This window comes from Chanodichthys erythropterus, chromosome 12 (genome assembly GCF_024489055.1).
Source record: "Chanodichthys erythropterus isolate Z2021 chromosome 12, ASM2448905v1, whole genome shotgun sequence".
Classification (NCBI taxonomy): domain Eukaryota; kingdom Metazoa; phylum Chordata; class Actinopteri; order Cypriniformes; family Xenocyprididae; genus Chanodichthys; species Chanodichthys erythropterus.
This window is the reverse complement of record NC_090232.1, coordinates 47,705,843-47,721,772: the sequence shown is the minus strand read 5'-3', so window position 1 is coordinate 47,721,772 and position 15,930 is coordinate 47,705,843. Positions and strand designations below refer to the sequence as shown.

Here is a 15,930-nt window from a genome sequence, read left to right as displayed (position 1 = left end):
TAGTACTCGGTTTCATGATGCAAATTTACCGCGGTCATGAAAAAAAAAAAAAAAAACCTCGAGCTCCTACCAAGTAAACCAAGTGTGGAAAACAGCCTAAATGAGCACATGCTAATTAATTACAAATAAAAATATTTTTTTTGACACAAGAATAAATGTATTAGGACATTTGTTCACATACATGAAATCCATTGTGAAATTGTAACTTTCAATGGCTCCTTCTTTTGCTAAAGGGGAAAAAAAAAGTATTTGGTGATTTTAGTTCAGGTCAGGTCTTCCCTTGCTAAAGGGAATATAAAAATAAAATAGTAATAATTACAATTAAAAGCAATACACAGAGGTTTTATTTTAGCTCTGAATGTATGGAAAGTGCATAAACTCTTTGTCAATCTTACTTTCGGAGTATTTTTCAATGTTTACAGTCAGATCAAAGAATGTACAGTCAGACTTCTTCTCAACAGGTCTGGCGTAGTACAGCGTCAGAACCTGAAAAGAGAAGTAAATCCCAGATTAAATGTTCAAACGTTTTAATCTCATTTTTGATCAAATAAACGCCCATGAACACTCACTGAGAGAGTGGCTGTTCCAGTTCCTCTAGCAATCACACTGAAATTCTTGTTCTCCACCTGTTGGGTGAATGCAGATGTATTTAAATCAGCAGAACTATTAAATACATGATGTAACCAAACACTATTGACACTGACAATTAAAAATGGTGAGTGACAAATAACAAAACTCCCAAAATTCCTCACTTACTATGATACAACAAAAACATAAATTGACATGAGCAGCACGCAATTTAAAACGGGAGAGAGAGTTACTACTTACCTTGTCTGACCGCGTAAGATGCGCATTATTTCTGACAATGGTCCATCTGACAGGTTTGTTTCTTCCTGCCACTGCCAGCTCCACATCCAGATTGAAGTTTTGTTGGTCCTTCACCTGCGTACGATACTCTGCCACGGCCTGGAACACCATGATGGTCGCCTAGAAAGCACAGAAAAGCTTTCAAAGACAAGCGATTTTGTACTGATCTGATAAATGTTCTGCATTACACGGTTCATGATAGTAGCGCTGCTTTGTTCCCATTTTAGCACAATTGCTGTTTAATGTTTCTTATTCGAAACAAAAGTGGCATCGCTTATCAGATACACTGTTAGACCTTGCCAGGCTTTTTTACAGTATAATACTGGCAACACTGTTTTCAGTAATTTGCTATTGATTGTACAGTTATTTACTGTAATCTACAGTATGTTACTGTAAAGATACCATGCACTAAATTAAAACTCGTGTTACCTCATTTCATTTGCAGAAACCAACTGCCTCAAATTGTCAGACTACTATTTAAATTTTCAAATGAATATTTATTATATGCTAATAATGTTAGCATATTATTACTATGAGCTATTTTATTAATGCACAAAAAACTTTACAAATAAAAAGGTTTACACCGCATCATCAACTACATAGTCACCATCTGTTAAATAAAACAACATGCAGCATATCACCAGTGCCTTTAGATCTTCTCCTGAACTTAAGCACAGGCTCTACTCTTCAGCACAATGGTGACTTTTAATTTTACAGTAAACTACTGGCAACTACAACCCCACAGGAACATCCTCTAGTGTCCACACTACAGAGTAAGAGTAAAAGTTGATGCTGTGTTGCAAGTGAGATAATTAAGTTAATATTTAAGTGATGATTGAGCATTAATGATGAACACCTGCTGTTAACAAGCAGAACAACTGAAAAGAGGAACAAGAAACGAATAAATATGGGCAGAACTACAACTGTCTTCCAGCCATTACACATTATTACACTTATTACTGACCAGATTAACTTTATTTCTACAGAACTTTAGATGCTTATGTTTTGTTGAAAATGTTTGGTGTGATGTTTCCATTGAGGAGATCAGTGTTTGCTTTAGTTTAGCCTTTGACCCTTGAATTTGTATATATCAGTTTTTGTTTTTTCATTGTCTGCTTAAACTATTTTTGAAAAACACATTTATTATGACAGATACAAAAGTTGACCAAAAAAAAAAAAAAAAAATCATTGAGTACTGATGTGTTACATTTAACTGATTGTTTATGGGATTATTGTTATAAGTACTTTTTTAAACCACATGCACGCACGTACACGCACAAAAAATCATTATTTAGACACAAAGATATCAAAAATCAGCACATCAATCTCAACAATGGTGGCAATAAAGCTGCATAATTTATTCATGCTGCAGTGCATGCTGGGAGTTTTAGTCAGTGCTGGCATCCAGCATGCATTGCAATATCAAAATTTTGGATGTCACCATTGTTGAGATTCATATTCTGATTGTTGATGTCTCTGCTGTGCAAATTATTATTACAAAAATATTTTATGTGTTATACAACTTCAAAATTCTTCTAAATAACTGATTACTGAAACATTGCTGTTGAATCACAGATACAGTGTAATCAATAAACATAAAACAATGATTAAAACAAAGACTAGACACAAAAAGAAGTCAGTGAATTAAACAACTCCAAGATGATTACAGCATCATCACAACAGCCGTTATCAACTTCCTGTTGGCTTTTCCCTGCCACAACAAACATGTTTTACAAACACTCAGTTACAGTCAAGAGCCCAACTAAAGAAGACACTTGTCACCATGATGGTGACTGCAAAATTCAATACATTATTATTTTCAATAAAACAACATCCAAATCTGTTAATTCTTAACAAGAACTTCTGTACATGTATGAAAGAAATAACGTCAAACTGGTTTGTAAACTGGATTCACACTCTGTGTGGCTGAAGTCAGTTGTAGTTCTGGTCAGGTGTTCATCAGCGTCTGAATTGACCTTTCGCTAATAATGTCTCTTCTGTATTAGAATAATAAATACCTAAAAAAATACCTCTGCTATATTAGCAATCCAAATTTAACAAAAATAGCTCTCACAAACTTACAAAAACCAACAAAAAAAATCATTAGTTTCCTTCATCCTTGTTTTCCTCTTCATCCTGTTTTTCTTCTTCATCCTCCTTGCTTGCCCATTTATATTTTGCTGTAGAGCTGATCTGACAAATAAGCATGAAAGTTAGGAATCTGAAGCAAAGTACGGTCTAGAATTTAACGGGTGCGTCCATCATGGTCACGAATGCCGCTTTGAACCCCACGATACACATCCCTTGTCACACGTCCCCTACGGCGATCTCAGAATTAAATTCGATGACAAAATTGAAATCCTGCAGAACGCATACGGTTTGAAAATGGAAGTTGTTTGGGAGTGCGAATGGGAAAAAATGAAAAAAACTGACCCCTCTGTGATAGAATTTATGAGTACTTATTCGGCGCCAGAGAGGTTGAAACCTAGAGAAGCACTCTTTGGCGGTCGAACCAACGCTTATAAACTCTACCACAAAACCGCGGGTGATGAAAAAATAAGCTACGTGGATTTTACGAGCTTATATCCTTTTTGTCAGTCGAGGAAGAGCTATCCGATCGGTTACCCCGAAATTATTTTCCATGACTTTGAACCGATCGAAAATTATTACGGTCTTATTAAAGCTACCGTGTTTCCTCCTCGCAAATTACTACACCCGGTTCTCCCTTTCAGATGCTCTGGAAAACTCATGTTTCCCCTATGTGGAACATGTGCTCGGTCTGAAAACCAAACAACAAGCTGTAACCACACTGATGAAGAGAGGTCACTCACAGGTTGTTGGGTCAATATTGAGCTTTTAAAAGCCATCGAGAAGGGTTACGTGGTAGATAGGATCTATGAAGTTTGGCATTTTCCGTAACAATCGGATACATTGTTCTGTGATTATGTAAAGACTTTTTTACAATTGAAACAGCAGGCTTCCGGTTACCCGTCACACGTTGTCACGGATGGTGACAAAGCGACTTACATTCATGAATATTTTGAAAAAGAGGGGATTCATCTTGACCCCGAAAAGATCAAACACAACCCGGCTCAGAGGTCAATAAACAAGTTAATCTTGAACAGTCTTTGGGGTCGGTTCTCGATGAGGTCGAATTTACCCCAGACTAATCTGGTGAGAGACCCTGAAGAATTTACTGGAGTTGTTTTTGGTAAAACCGAGGGTCTAAAATTTTTCACATTCGTCTCAGACGATGTTGCGCTTGTCCAGTATAATACCGCAGAAGGTGATGAGCGCGAGACCCGTGACATTAATGTGTTTGTTGGTGCATTTACAACAGCACTTCAACATCCATTCACTGCTGTGATAAGCGGTCCTTCTAATTCGGGGAAGAGTTATTTTGTAAAAAGTCTGTTAGAAAATGGGTTAAATATGATTTCTAAAAAAATTGAAAACATAGTTTTTTGTATGATTGTTGGCAACCTCTGTATGATGAATTACTTAAATTGTATGACATTAAATTTGTGGAAGGAATACCCGAGAGTCTGAATAGTGATGATTTACTACCTGTGAACAGAGCTAATCTTCTAATTATTGATGATATGATGCAAGAAGCTAGTGGTAACAAAGAAATCGAACGGGTCTTTACACAGTATGTGCATCATCGTAATCTCAGCGCTATATATATTGTCCAAAACTTATTTGTTCAAGGTAAATCCAGCAGAACCATTAGTTTAAACACCAATTACTTGATTCTGTTTAAAAACCCCCGGGATGCCAATCAAGTCTCGGTGCTAGGGCGCCAAATGTATCCTGGAAATGCTAAATACTTTTTGGAGTGTTATCAAGACGCTACCAGCCGCCCTTTTGGATATTTAATGATAGACTATAAAGCAAAAACTCCTGAAAAATTCCGCCTCAGAACCGGTTTGCTTTCCGACCGCCAAGTGGTTTATCTCCCGAAAAAAAGAAGAACGTGATCAGTTCGCCATGTCTGCCAGACTTTGTAAGCATCTACCATTGTTAAAACTGATACATAAAGCTACGCCTAAACAACAACGGCTTATTTTACAATCAGCATCTGACGAACTCATTTTAACATTGTGTGAAGTAGCCCTTAACATCCTGTATGGTACGATCCCTATCAACAGACAGCAGTACCAGAAACTTAAAAGAAGAAAAAAGGAAATTTCATTTGTCACCAATAAAAAAATTGGTATATCTGCCAAGAAGCGAGTCTTCAATCAGACTGGTATGGAGTCAAATTAATGCCTTAAAGTTTTGCACAAAAATAAAGTTTTGTAAAACACAAAAAAGAATTGAGCTATAAAAAAATGTTTTGCAAACAAAAATAAAGAATTGCAAAGGAAAATAAAATATTGAGTGGAAAAAAAATAAGTTTTGCAAACAAAAATAATAAATTGCAAAATAAAATAAAGTAGTGCAAAAATAAAAATATAATCAATTACAAAAATCAATGACAGCTGTAATCCTATTTTATCTTTGCCACATATTTTTCATGCTCAAACCTACTAAATCATTTGCAACGCTCATTTTATTCTGCGTTTCAGTCAAGCGTGCGCTCACGATACCGGTTTTCTTTTGCGCTGCACTGTTCTGTGCGGATCTCTTTATGGCACTGGTTTGACGTGGGGGTGGAGTCAAGAAACGGGGGCACGCCCCCGCGAAACACGTCATCGGCAGGAGACGCAGATCGCAACAGAACAGGGCAGCGTTTCCCAAAAGCATCATAAGCTTTTGGAAACCAATGGAGCTACGATCAACTTAGGCTTACGATGCTTTTGGGAAACGCTACCCAGATCAGATCAAGCATAGAGACAGAGCGCATTTATTATAATCTGAAAACCACGCCCACCGGGGGAAAAACAATCCAACAGTCTCCATTGACTTTGTATTACGTGAGGCTGCCTTCTTGTCTTTTCTGACTCATTACAATAAACAGAACAATGCCTAAAAGCTGCTACGTGACAAGGTGTACAGCTAACAAGCTAAAAAAAAACAGAAATACGTTTTTATAAGCAGTCGACCCCAAAAAACGAATGTTTAAGGACACAAAAGTGGATACAGGCAGTGAGACAGAGCGCAACGGGTCATATTACTATAAGAAATGCATTGGAGGGGGTCGTAATCGGTGACAACATATGCTAAACAAACCAACAAAAACAAACCATGCATTATTTTTCACCATGTCAAAGAATTATTTCACCTGTCGCCGATTACATTACATAGCATTACAGCTGTCATTGATTTTTGTAATTGATTATATTTTTATTTTTGCACTACTTTATTTTATTTTGCAATTTATTATTTTTGTTTGCAAAACTTATTTTTTTCCGCTCAATATTTTATTTTCCTTTGCAATTCTTTATTTTTGTTTGCAAAACATTTTTTTATAGCTCAATTCTTTTTTGTGTTTTGCAAAACTTTATTTTTGTGCAAAACTTTAAGGCATTAATTTGACTCCATAGACTGGAGGATTTCTTTTACCACTCCTAAACGTTGCAGTACCCTTTATTTCCAGCTTAATAGCTTCTAGACGGGGTTGAGGATGGAGTATGCGGAGAAAATGTATTTAGTACCCCAACACCAGCTGGAAAAGCTGAAAAATGAAAACGTTCACGAGAATATTCAACAGGTCGTAGAGAACGATCTGGATGCATCCATAAGAAATATCTTACTCAGGTCTGATTTGAGTCAGTACGAAAAAGCCAAACTCTACTCAAACATCCTGAACAGGTTTTTGACAATCGTTAAACAAGGTGATTGGGAGAGTAATGTTTTAACGCTATCGCTACCGTATTCTGAACAAGATCATAAAGACGAACAACCAACAAGAATGCCTGAAGACAACGGCGGTGTGGATGACGTTGTGAGTGAAGTTCTGAAGAATTTACCATCAAGAAGTGTGAAAAACAGTAGATACATATTAGACAAAATGTCTAAAGCTAAAGGTCTGAGTGCATGGAACAAGTCGGGGGAGTTTGTGTTCAGGGGGAAAGCTATACCTGGTTCACACATGCTCGACTTGTTAAAGAATGTCACAGCACCGCAAAAGGTTCGGGATGACAGAAGACCGCTAGGATGGTCAGAGTTTCTACACTCATTTGCCGAGTTAAACATTCCTTTTTCTACTGTGCCGAATCATAATGTTAGACGGGCAATTAATTCTTTAAAAAGACCTGATACTGCTACACCGGAATACGAAAGTCCTTCTAAAAAAGTAAAAAGACCTGATACTGCTACACAGGAATATGAAAGACCTTCTAAAAAAGTAAAACGTTCTGATATTGTTACAGCAGAGCGTAAATCGCTTTCTAAAAAAACAAAAAGAAAAAAAGTACGTCGGTCGGCTGGTTTATAAGGTTTTGTGTTTAAATCACCGACTACCGGTCAAAGTCAATGGATAGAATTTTAACATGATTGTAAATATTTTGTCTCATGATGTGTATATGTATTGATCAAAATTGAAATAAACACAATAATAAAGATATCAGTTTCAAGAGTCTTTATTTATAATAATAAAAAATACAATGTAAATTGATTACTCAATTATGGTTCGTATAAGTATTACACGTTTGCACACACTGAATACATGAAAATTTTTCAATACAAACATTTGGTTTTAATGTTTTCACAAAGCACGATACCATTTTATCATTTTTAATGTAATCATCGCTATACAGTTTCCTCACGTCGTTATAGTCATGACCCCAGGCCAAACGATACAGAAAAAACACACAGTGCTGGCCGTAAGTGTCCGATTCAAAATCCTGGACGCGTCTGTCAGAATATATAGTCTCATCAGCATTGGTTAGCAAAAAGTTTTTGATGCTGGGTGGAAAGCGGTCGCTGTCAGGGGGATTGCCAAAACTGTCGAAAAAATACCCGGTACCATCACTTTGTAAATAAACAGCCAACCAATGTTCCCCCGATAACTCGGCTGGATGGGTATTCATTATCAGCATGGATGGTACGTTTCTTAATGATCTTTCAGGCAGTTGATCGCTCGGGAGAACCCCAAGAAAATGAACATTGCATGAAATTTTGTCCATGATGGCCGTGAGCTGTACGGTGTTCATTTCGATAGTAATCGACCAGAACCTGTCTGCGGTTAGAAATTTCAATCAGACTGTCAAAAACAGCATAAACAATTAAGTTAATAGTACGCGGTAACGATTGTCTGAAGCGGGCCTCGAGTCTGATGTTACCGGACTTGATGAGTGATATGTGCTGACCACAGTCTTCGTCAGGTATAAGATTAAAGGCATAAAGGGTGTAACCGTTCAGAAAATAATTTCTGTCGATAGCGAGCGGTTGATTTTTAAGATGTCTTCCAGACGCCAATGCCAACTGATAAAATTCTCGTACCGCCGACCCTGATTCAAAATTTGGTTGTAGTGGTTTGGCGGGGAATTGCTGACCGTCGACGTAGACTGCAAGGTACTCTAAATTGTAATGTTTGAATGCAAATGGGTTTTTCTCGTAGGTGCCTGTGAAGGCGTCATTATCGACCATACCCAGGATGATAGATTTTGGTAGTGTTCCTAAAAACAAATTTTCTTGATTTGAAACACGAGACCCAGCCGGTATGGAGAAATTTTTCAAGCAAACCCGATCTATCGGATACTTGGCTGTGCTCGAGAGTAATGCCTGGGCATGTCCCAGTCTCACAGGCGGTGATACACTGACTTTCTTGACGAATAGGCTCGCTGACTGAATATTTAATTTGTACGCCACATCACCGTCTCTCATCAGGCAGAATTCGTCTTTGGCTCTGATCATACGTATTTTAATGTCCACTCCATTAAACATTAACTTTTTCCTGAAAGAATATATCGCTGTGTATAGGCGCCAACAGTTCCACCACTCGACTGTTAGCTGTGTAAGAAGCCCTCTTTGTCAATCCCTGGTTATCACTGCCAGGGTCGGTCTCATCCATATGACCGGCTGTGTCTTTGTAAAACAGCCCTGCGGAGAAAAGCGATTCCAGCGCATCTTTACTGTAGTTGATGAGACTCTCGATGATACATCGATAAGCATATGTGCTTGAACTCTGAGATATCAATCGATCACCGAGACTCACATCGACTTGTGAAAATATAGTAACCCCTGGGTAATTTATCAGTCCGACCTTTGCATCATTTGCTAAATCTGCACCATTAGGTCTTGTGATTTTAAGACGTAGGTACAACAATGTGTTATTTAGATCGATGTAATCTTCTCCGGTTCCAGCTATAAAAAACTCCAAAGGTGAAGAATCAGATATAGCCGATAAAGGGGGTACTTCTAAATACCGGTTTTTCTCAATAACTGTTTGCGTCAGAGGAACCGAGAGGGTCCAACTCGGACTTGATACATTCTGCTGACATGCAGTGAAGTAAGGCCATGTTAGAATATGGTTCTCTTAATTAATACATTTCGCTTTACGCTTCTTACGCTTTCTGTGCACGACTGAGTGCTTCATAGGTCTACGCTTTGTTTTCTTTATTGAATGACCACGCCTCCTTATACCCGGCGGTTTAGACATTCTATTACGGGTCATGACCATTAGACCCGAGCCGTCTTGAGGTTTGGTGTTATCGTTATATGATCTTGACAACGCGTTTGAGACGACATCAGTTACTATATTTTTAGCGGACGATTTTAGGTGGGGTTTAGCAATACTGAACCCCCTTTTCAACAAAGGTATGGCCATCCTAAACAATCCTCTGAAAAGTCCACCGAGCCCCGCCCCATACATAACACCCCCTCCTGCATATCCGGGTAGCCCCGCTCCGGCCTGATTTTGGTAATAGTTAACATATTCCATAGCATCCATCCCGCGTGGGTTATAATACGACATTTTGTTAAAAAATAGATTGTTTCACCGGTTTAAAGGGAAGTTTTACGATGGCTTTCCCGTAAGAAAATGGTATTTCACGGTTTTGGTCGTCCTTCAGTTCTATGGTAATGTCTGTGATGAACTCCTTGTTGATCGATGCATAATGGGGTTTGTCGTATCTAACACTGACAATATCGTTGTTTTCACCCGTTATATGTATGCATCTCAAAAGGGGGACATACGAATCACCGACCGATTGATATTGGATAATTTCGGTGTATACGTACATCGTATAGAAACCCGCTCTGATATCGGTTGAATGAGGAGCGTATGTAATTGTACTCCTTGTAAAATCAGCATATTTATGGTAGGCCGAACGTCCAAAAGGATCATCCGGTTCCACACCTAAAATAGTGGCCAGTTTCCCAAAGAAGGATAAAGCGATGTTAGGTTTCGCAAGCAGATACACTTTGTTTTTTAAAGCGCCGTGAGTCAATACACCCGATGATCCGAGAGCATTATTTATTGTATGGGTCACCTCACAAAGGTTATTGTAGTACCCGCCATCTATTTGTATATTCCTTGATACAGTAAACTCTGATATCTCTTTAAATACCTTTTCACCGGATTTGTTTGTGTGTGGTAAGGGGGCCGCGTGTAGGATAAAAAGTCCATCATTGTCGTTAAAGGTGTACCAACTTCTAGGATATTCAATTTCAACGAGAGCGACTTCCCATTTACCTTTCAAGTTGATAGGGCTCGCTAACCTTGTTTTGTAACTAGATATACGGTTTTCAGGATAAACTGACAAAGAAGCGTTGCACCGTAGCGTAACGTAGAAACCATTGTCGTCCATGGTAACCCCTTTTACTAAAATGATCTTATTGTGTGTGGTTGATGTGTTTTAAGGCGTTTGCAAGTCGAGCAGAGATTTTTTGTCTATATAGCTATTAAATTTTGAAGGCCATCCTAACCATTTCACTAATACAAGCGTGGATCGCCCCTGTTTTTTCTCCCCTAAAATCTTTTCTACCTTGAACGCTTTTTCACTCACAATTATTTTTTGTAATTCTTTTTCATAAAAAACTCTGTCGATTACCTCCCCGTCATAATCAGACAGTCTGTATACGGGCAGATGACGGGGCATACATGAGGCAATAGTGAAAAATTCTTCTGTGTAGTTCTGTTCATATCCTTTGGCAAATGGACCTCGCACTTTAGAAATTCGAACAACGTCTCCAACTTTATATTTAAATACAGGTTTTTAATTTTTCTTTACATCTCCGTACAGATTTTGAAACACCAGAGCCTCATTTTCTTTGTTGACGTCCACCGGTCTCATCCTAATACTTCGATGATAACTGGTGTTGTATCCCTGCATAATATCTTGTAAAACATCTATATATCGCCGAGAATTTGTAGCTGTTAAAAATCTCCACATTCGACTTTTTAGCGTTCTATTAAAACGTTCCACAACGCTGGCTTTCAAATCCGTAGCAGTTGCGAAATGATTAATGTCATGCTTTTTCATTACATCTTGAAAATGTGTGTTGAAAAATTCCTTCCCCTGATCCGTCTGCAATTTCTGCGGTACGCGACCCTCTTCGAGTATAGACTTAAACGCTTTAGTAACCTCGAGTCCGCTTTTATTTTTTAGCACACGAGCCCAGGCGTACTTGCTAAAAACATTGATACATGTTAACATATATTTATTATCATCATTTTCCTTGGAATATGCCGACATGTCAACGAGATCCGCTTGGAACTGGGTATCCACTCCGTACAGTACAACTCTATTACGTATGTATTTTATAGGAGCGGTTCTGTGTAATGTGTAAGCATCCTCCCCGGCCAACCAATCTGAAACCTGCTTATCGCTTAGACGCACTCCGAATTCCTTTAAGACGGCATCTTTTAATCGTTTTTTACCTCCTAAAGAACCTGGGTTGGAAGGCGTGTAATAAACTTTTTTCATAAGCTCCGACATGTTGTTGTTTCAACCTATGCAAAGAATAAGACATACAACTAGAATGAATCAATCATTTATTAAAATTCAATGTAATGACGTTACAAATGATAAAAGATAATATTTAAAACAAGATACATGATGACCGAATGATCTAAATATGAATAAATTTAAATGGGGGTTACATAATGATCGTATGATCTAAATAATCAGGAATACAAGAATAAATTGAAATGCGATTACATAAGGACTGCATGCACTAAATAAGAATAGAATAGAATGGAACTACATACTAAGTAAGTAAAGTGTTATAATGACATTACATGTAGTTTAGCCAGAAAAGAAAATCTTGGCATGCCTTCAAATCGGTCTAGGACATAGTTGACCGTTGTTTCAATAATATCACGCATGGTGAAAGCATCAACACCACATTTTCTAGTCACTTCAACACAAACATCTGTTACATAGGTAAAGATACAGAGGATGTCACTGTGGCGAAACTCTTCGCTACATTGAGTCATCACATCCAGAACATTTCGTATCATCTCACAATGTGGTTGGGTTCCTTTAACACATATGTTTGTCAAATCTTCCCATGAATCTGCCAGTCCTCTTATATGACACATGTATTTCTTGAGATTTGATTCACGGGGGGTATCCTCATCATCATCATCAATATCATCTTCATCTTCATCCAAATCGGGTGCGTCTTGGATAATCTTTTCCAGTAATGCAATCATTTGTCTTTTGTAATGACTTTTAAACAGAAATTCTATGATGCGCCTTTGGCTACATACAGTACCCATGGTGGCGGTGGTGGAGTCTGGCTCACTCTCCATTCACAAGTGACAAACCTTTCCAGAGATCGACGGTGTCGTGCACCACTTTCTCACAGGATTTGTCCAGAAGTTTCTCTCTGATTTCTTGTAGCTTTACAGCTATGAATGGTTCGTCTTTTAATTCGTGCAGAATAGCTCCGGCTGCTCTTTGAATTCTCTGAGGATGAGACTTTAAACCAGACCGGTGTAGGGCATAGGCTATGATGGTTCGGAGATCAGGTTTAAACAGTTTGCGGGTCAGCTCGTCAAAGTGAGAGTCGAAAAAGTAGGTGGGTGGTTCAAACAGGCATGAATGTTGCAGTTGGCTGGGATGATTTATCGCACAGCCTTCACAGTCCTCCTTCAGCTTTTCATCGATGAGATGTTGCAGGAGTACAGCAATCAGAGCTTTGATGATTTTGAATCCGAGGTCGGTGAAGCATCCGTCTGGGGCATCGATCCCCTTGTGGGTTGAGGTAGAGGGTGTGTCAGACAGACCAGATAGGTAACTCAGGTTGTGATGTCCGAGTTCTTTGCAGAATTTATCTAACCATTTTTTACTGGCAGCAGATGTTCCGGGTTCGTCTGGCTGAATATTATCACCATCGTTGTCATCAGGTGGGTCAGGACCGCAGTCGAAAGAAGGACTGTAGCTGCAGCCTGGAGCATCATGTTGAGACATGGCTTATAAAGCTGTTGTGCGGGGTGGGACTGGCTTGCAGCACTTCTTATGGGTGTAGTGAATGGGCGGGGACGACAGAGAGTATGTGCCACTGCACGCGCATCTCTCAGGGTGGAACAGCTGCACTTTAACTTTACTGTAACCATCACGCATGTCACACCATTTGAACATTTTGTTTATGATTGAAAAAAGACAACTCAGCAGATCCCGATCGCACCACTTGAACAAAAATTGCATTTCGTACATGTCGAGATGATCATTTTGTACGATTACTCCTGAGACATCGCTGAGCTTCGTCTTGTCTTTACAGCAGAATATGTAAATGCACTCATCCGGATTCTTATTAGAGTGATCACCCACCACTCGGTACCGGAAATTCAGTGTTACTCCGTCCCACTCCGCGATGTACAAAGGCCTTTCTCCATAGTCATCCAGATCTTTCCACACACGTGTGTAGAATAAAGTCCAGTCCTTTTCAGGAAATACCAGACAGGGGTCTCTTTCCGGTGTAAATTCACCGCCGCTGTCAGCGGTGTAGAGTGTGACAACTCGTGACGGTTTATGGAATATGTAACTGAATAGACGTTTACTATTCAACCTAAATTCGTCTCTCACATACTCCTTATTCTCTTGGAGAAAATTTGTCAAATAGACATGCCAGCGCTCTTTTTTTTTCGGAGCCAGAGTCAGACTTTTCATCATCTCTTCATCCCATTCCATCTCGGGGGTTTTAGGTGAGTATGAACTAGCCATGTTTCACAACTCTTTTTCTGTTTCCACAGGACACCACGCTCACTATTTATACAAACATGAAATGGAATGCGGATACTGACACATCTGCTACACCCATTACCCACCCAAGACTTCAAATACCAGCTGTCAAGTTTATAAACGACCCATCTACAATTTATACACCCAGAAGACAACCAAAACTCCACAGGACAACATCGTTATTCAAATATACCCTGTCAGTTATATTGCCTGAGGATATCTCCAGTGTCAAAGGTCAAGGGTGATTGAACGGTCAACGTGAAGGGAGGGGTAACATCATGGGTGGTCCCCCATGGGAATATTCATACCGGACACAATAAAAATGATTTATTATGACAGGTGCCATCAATCATTTTGACACAGTAGCCTCCCTATATCTCTCTGACATATTTTAAAAAACATTTTCGCATTTTGTTAATGGACGGCCTACTCCTGAGTACCCCAATCTGATCACGACTCTCCCGGGGTTAGTTCTAGGGAGGGAACATGAGGGGCTTGCTTCCTCTCCAAGGAAAAGGTTGGTATGTAAACGTAATCAGTTCATTAACAGTAGTCACTTATGTGCTGTCATATCTGTTTGCTACCGTGTAGACTTTATTTTGGCAGTGAGATTTACAGAACACTTTAGCTTAAATTTTGATTAAATGCTGTTAATCTTGTTGTTTAACCCTCATCTGCTGAGATCTTGAGAGATCAGATAATGTTTAATGTTTTTCACTGCATCCAAAACAGTAGCCACCTTTTACAGTTCCTTCTGAACCAAAGCAATGAGTTTATGCTGCGTTTACACCATAACTACTGTAATATGGAAGAGATGGAAACCCGTCACGTTATACTCAAATTGGTTCATGACTTGAATTTATGCATTTCAATGGCAAAGCTATCAACTGAATCTGAATTAAATTAATGCCATTTTTGAGGACCTAAACATGCTTGAAAACTTTGCACATGCACCAGAAGTGGTGAAAATGTACGTCTGATATGGGTTTCTGAATTAGGTTTGTCAAATGGCTTGATAGTGCCACATTTAGTGACACATTTAACAGCCCAATACCTACAAAAAAGTCCCCTGGGTGCAAAAATCTGAAAACCCAACAGAAAGTAAGATATTTAGAATTTTCTCCGCAAAATTTGTGCCATTTCCAGATGTTGTTTCCAGATGTTGTACTTTAACAAACTCCTCCTAGAGCTATAATCATCGTTGAAGGGCGTGTCCGTGGCGGACTGACAAATTCAATGTTTTGCCATGAAAGAGGAAGCTGTTGTAATGGCATACAATGTCCGATCTGCTCCAAACTTCACATGTGTGATAAGAGTCCTGGCCTGAAGACATTGGTATGCAAATATTTAGTTAGTCATAGCGCCACCTGCTGGCAACAGGAAATGGCATGCTTTACACTGCAAATCACTTCCAGAAATACATTTAAACATGTCATGAAGTATCAAACATGTTAGAAACACGTTAGATCATGCAACACCTGGTGCTAATGTATGTGATTAATGTATGTGCTAATGTATGTGCTAATGTATGTGATTAACACCAAAAAAACAGGAAGTTGTTGTAAGTCCAATCTGCCCCAAACTTCATATTTAATAATAGTCCTGCCCTGAACACATCTACATGACAATATTCAGTTATAGTAATAGTGCCTCCCACTGGCAACAGGAAGTGACGTGTTTAACACTGTGATGCACTACTAGCAACATACTAAAATATGAAATTGAGTAATAAACATGCTAGAAACACCTAGCTGAGTGTTAAAGCATGCTATTATAATCATAAAACAGGAAGTTGTTGTAACTTGAGCATGCAATGTCCAATCTGCCTCAAACTTCACATTTTGATAAGTTCCCTGGCCTGAAGACATCTACACTCCAAAATGTAGTTATAGTCATAGTGCCACTTGCTGGTAGCAGGAAGGACTGACGTTGTCCTCCTATATTTATATACTTAAATGCATATTGACCACCATGCTCTTTTTCC

The 15,930-nt window shown here is 38.9% G+C and overlaps 1 protein-coding gene across 1 annotated transcript in view; it reads right to left on the bottom strand.

The window, feature by feature from the left end:
- LOC137031480 (complement C3-like) overlaps positions 1–15,930 on the bottom strand; it is a 141,710-nt gene that overhangs the window by 25,948 nt on the left and 99,832 nt on the right. The window contains exons 30-33 of the mRNA XM_067402456.1: positions 829–987; positions 570–626; positions 396–486; positions 182–227 (exon numbers count right to left, since the gene is read on the bottom strand). Coding sequence (XP_067258557.1) covers positions 182–227; positions 396–486; positions 570–626; positions 829–987 — 353 coding nt within the window. The remainder of the gene's footprint in view (positions 1–181; positions 228–395; positions 487–569; positions 627–828; positions 988–15,930) is intronic.